The 2,266-nt window shown below is 33.5% G+C and overlaps 1 protein-coding gene across 1 annotated transcript; it reads right to left on the reverse strand.

Annotated features, from left to right (window-relative positions):
* Positions 1-945: 945 nt before the first annotated feature.
* On the reverse strand, positions 946-1,698 carry LOC131630103 (uncharacterized). Its single transcript, XM_058900900.1, has one exon. It carries the CDS (start codon positions 1,696-1,698, stop codon positions 946-948), a length of 753 nt encoding a protein of 250 aa, XP_058756883.1.
* Between the last annotated feature and the right edge of the window lie 568 nt (positions 1,699-2,266).

A 2,266-nucleotide genomic window follows, 5' to 3' on the forward strand; every position in this document is an offset into this window, starting at 1 on the left:
TACAATATTTAATAAAGGCCTATCAAGTGACTAGTTTAATTTAGTATGTACCTTTCATATAATAAACATCGTTTTACAGTCCTTTTATGAATTAATTTTCAAAGAAATTTAGAGCATTCAACTTGTGTGGTCTATGTTTTATTTATATTCCACTAGTGTAGTCTATATTTTTCGTTCCCCTAATATTCTCTTCAAAGTAACTTTAATTAAAATAATATGTACATATTAGTTCACAAAATAATAATTACTTGGTAAATTTTTTTCACTCTGGGACAAGCCTTAGTGATTTATTCAAAACATAATTGTGACAGGTAAATATACGCACTATAACGTTATATATATAATTAAAAGTAACAATTACCATCTCCAATCAATTTATCTCTCTTTTATTTGAATATAGTTTATTCTCTCTCTCACTCTACTTAATTCAGAAATCACAAAATACATTAGAAGATAAGTTGTCGAGTGAACGATAACTTAATGTTAAATATGGTGGTGGTGTAAATTGGGACTCTCTAGTCTCAATCATGCAATGCAATGATTATTCTAAGGTTGAAAGGAATTCGGGTAGTTTGGATTATGACCTCTTAGACTTAATTTTGCAGTGAGATGGACACTCGTTGGATGTAAGGAATTGTCGTGGTGTGGATTAGGACCTCCTGGACTCAATCTTGCAATTCCATGAACATTTCTAGTTTTCAAGAAATCATGGTGGTGTGAATCTGGACCTCCTGGACTCAATCTTTCAATGCGATGAACATTCCCCGTTTGTAAGGAAACATGGTGGTGTGGATCTGGACCTTCTGGACTCAATCTTGCAATGTGATGAACATTCCTCGTTTGTAAGGAAAGATGGTGATGTGGATCGGGACCTCCTGGACTCAATTTTGCAATGTGATCGACACTCGTTGGATGTAAGGAATTGTCGTGGTGTGGATTAGGACCTCATGGACTCAATCTTGCAATTCCATGAACATTTCTAGTTTTCAAGAAATCATGGTGGTGTGAATCTGGACCTCCTGGACTCAATCTTTCAATGCGATGAACATTCCCCGTTTGTAAGGAAACATGGTGGTGTGGATCTGGACCTTCTGGACTCAATCTTGCAATGTGATGAACATTCCTCGTTTGTAAGGAAAGATGGTGATGTGGATCGGGACCTCCTGGACTCAATTTTGCAATGTGATCGACACTCGTTGGATTTAAGGAATTGTCATGGTGTGGATTAGGACCTCCTGGACTCAATCTTGCAATTTCATGAACATTTCTAGTTTGCAAGAAATCATGGTGGTGTGAATCTGGACCTCCTGGACTCAATCTTTCAATGTGATGAACATTCCCCGTTGGTAAGGAAACATGGTGGTGTGGATCTGGACCTTCTGGACTCAATCTTGCAATGTGATGAACATTCCTCGTTTGTAAGGAAAGATGGTGATGTGGATCGGGACCTCCTGGACTCAATTTTGCAATGTGATGATCACTTTTTGGCTGTAAGGAATTGTCGTGGTGTGGATTAGGTCCTTCTGGACTCAATCTTGCAATGCGATGAACACTCCTCATTTGTAAGGAAACTTGGTGATCAATATGATCCTTAATATCAATAAAGCGATGAGTTGCTTTAGAATTTCCCATCAACAATGCTAAAAGAGATACTTCGATAAGCATTATTGAAAAGAACATGTTTAGCAAATTTGCCATCGCTAAAATATTAAAGACTACAATGTTGATACACACAAACACACAAAATGTATTAGGAAAACATAATGAGAAAATATAAATTATATATATGAGCAACAGTTTTTTTGTTTGAACGGCATGCTAATTGCAAACATTAATTTGAATGTCTATAACAAGTAATTTTTACTCAACAACTTAATTATTGTTTTGAAAATAAAACTATTACTTTAAAATAGAACTATTTGTTATGTATTTGGCAAAAAGTTATTAAGTATGAGTGATAAATTACTTAATTTCTCAACAATCACACTATTGTTGGGAAAACCTTCTTATTCCAACAACAACAACTAGTTTTAGTGGTTGAAATTTGATTTGTTTTTTTTAATTATTTTACTATATTTAAGAAAGAGTTGTATCAACAACAAATTTTTTTGCTGGTAATAAAATAATTTTGGAAAAATCATAATATATATAGATTGATAAACGATATATAAAAAAATATTTTGAAATTTTCAATTTCAATCACCAGATGGGACATTTCCTAATACTTTTGGAAAAATATATTACAATTAATTAAATATAGTAAAAT

This window comes from Vicia villosa, unplaced genomic scaffold (assembly GCF_029867415.1).
Source record: "Vicia villosa cultivar HV-30 ecotype Madison, WI unplaced genomic scaffold, Vvil1.0 ctg.000643F_1_1, whole genome shotgun sequence".
NCBI classification, from domain to species: domain Eukaryota; kingdom Viridiplantae; phylum Streptophyta; class Magnoliopsida; order Fabales; family Fabaceae; genus Vicia; species Vicia villosa.

Excerpts from the sequence above, each read along its gene's own strand:
- LOC131630103 (XM_058900900.1), bottom strand. The coding sequence starts at position 1,698 with ATGGCAAATTTGCTAAACATGTTCTTTTCAATAATGCTTATCGAAGTA.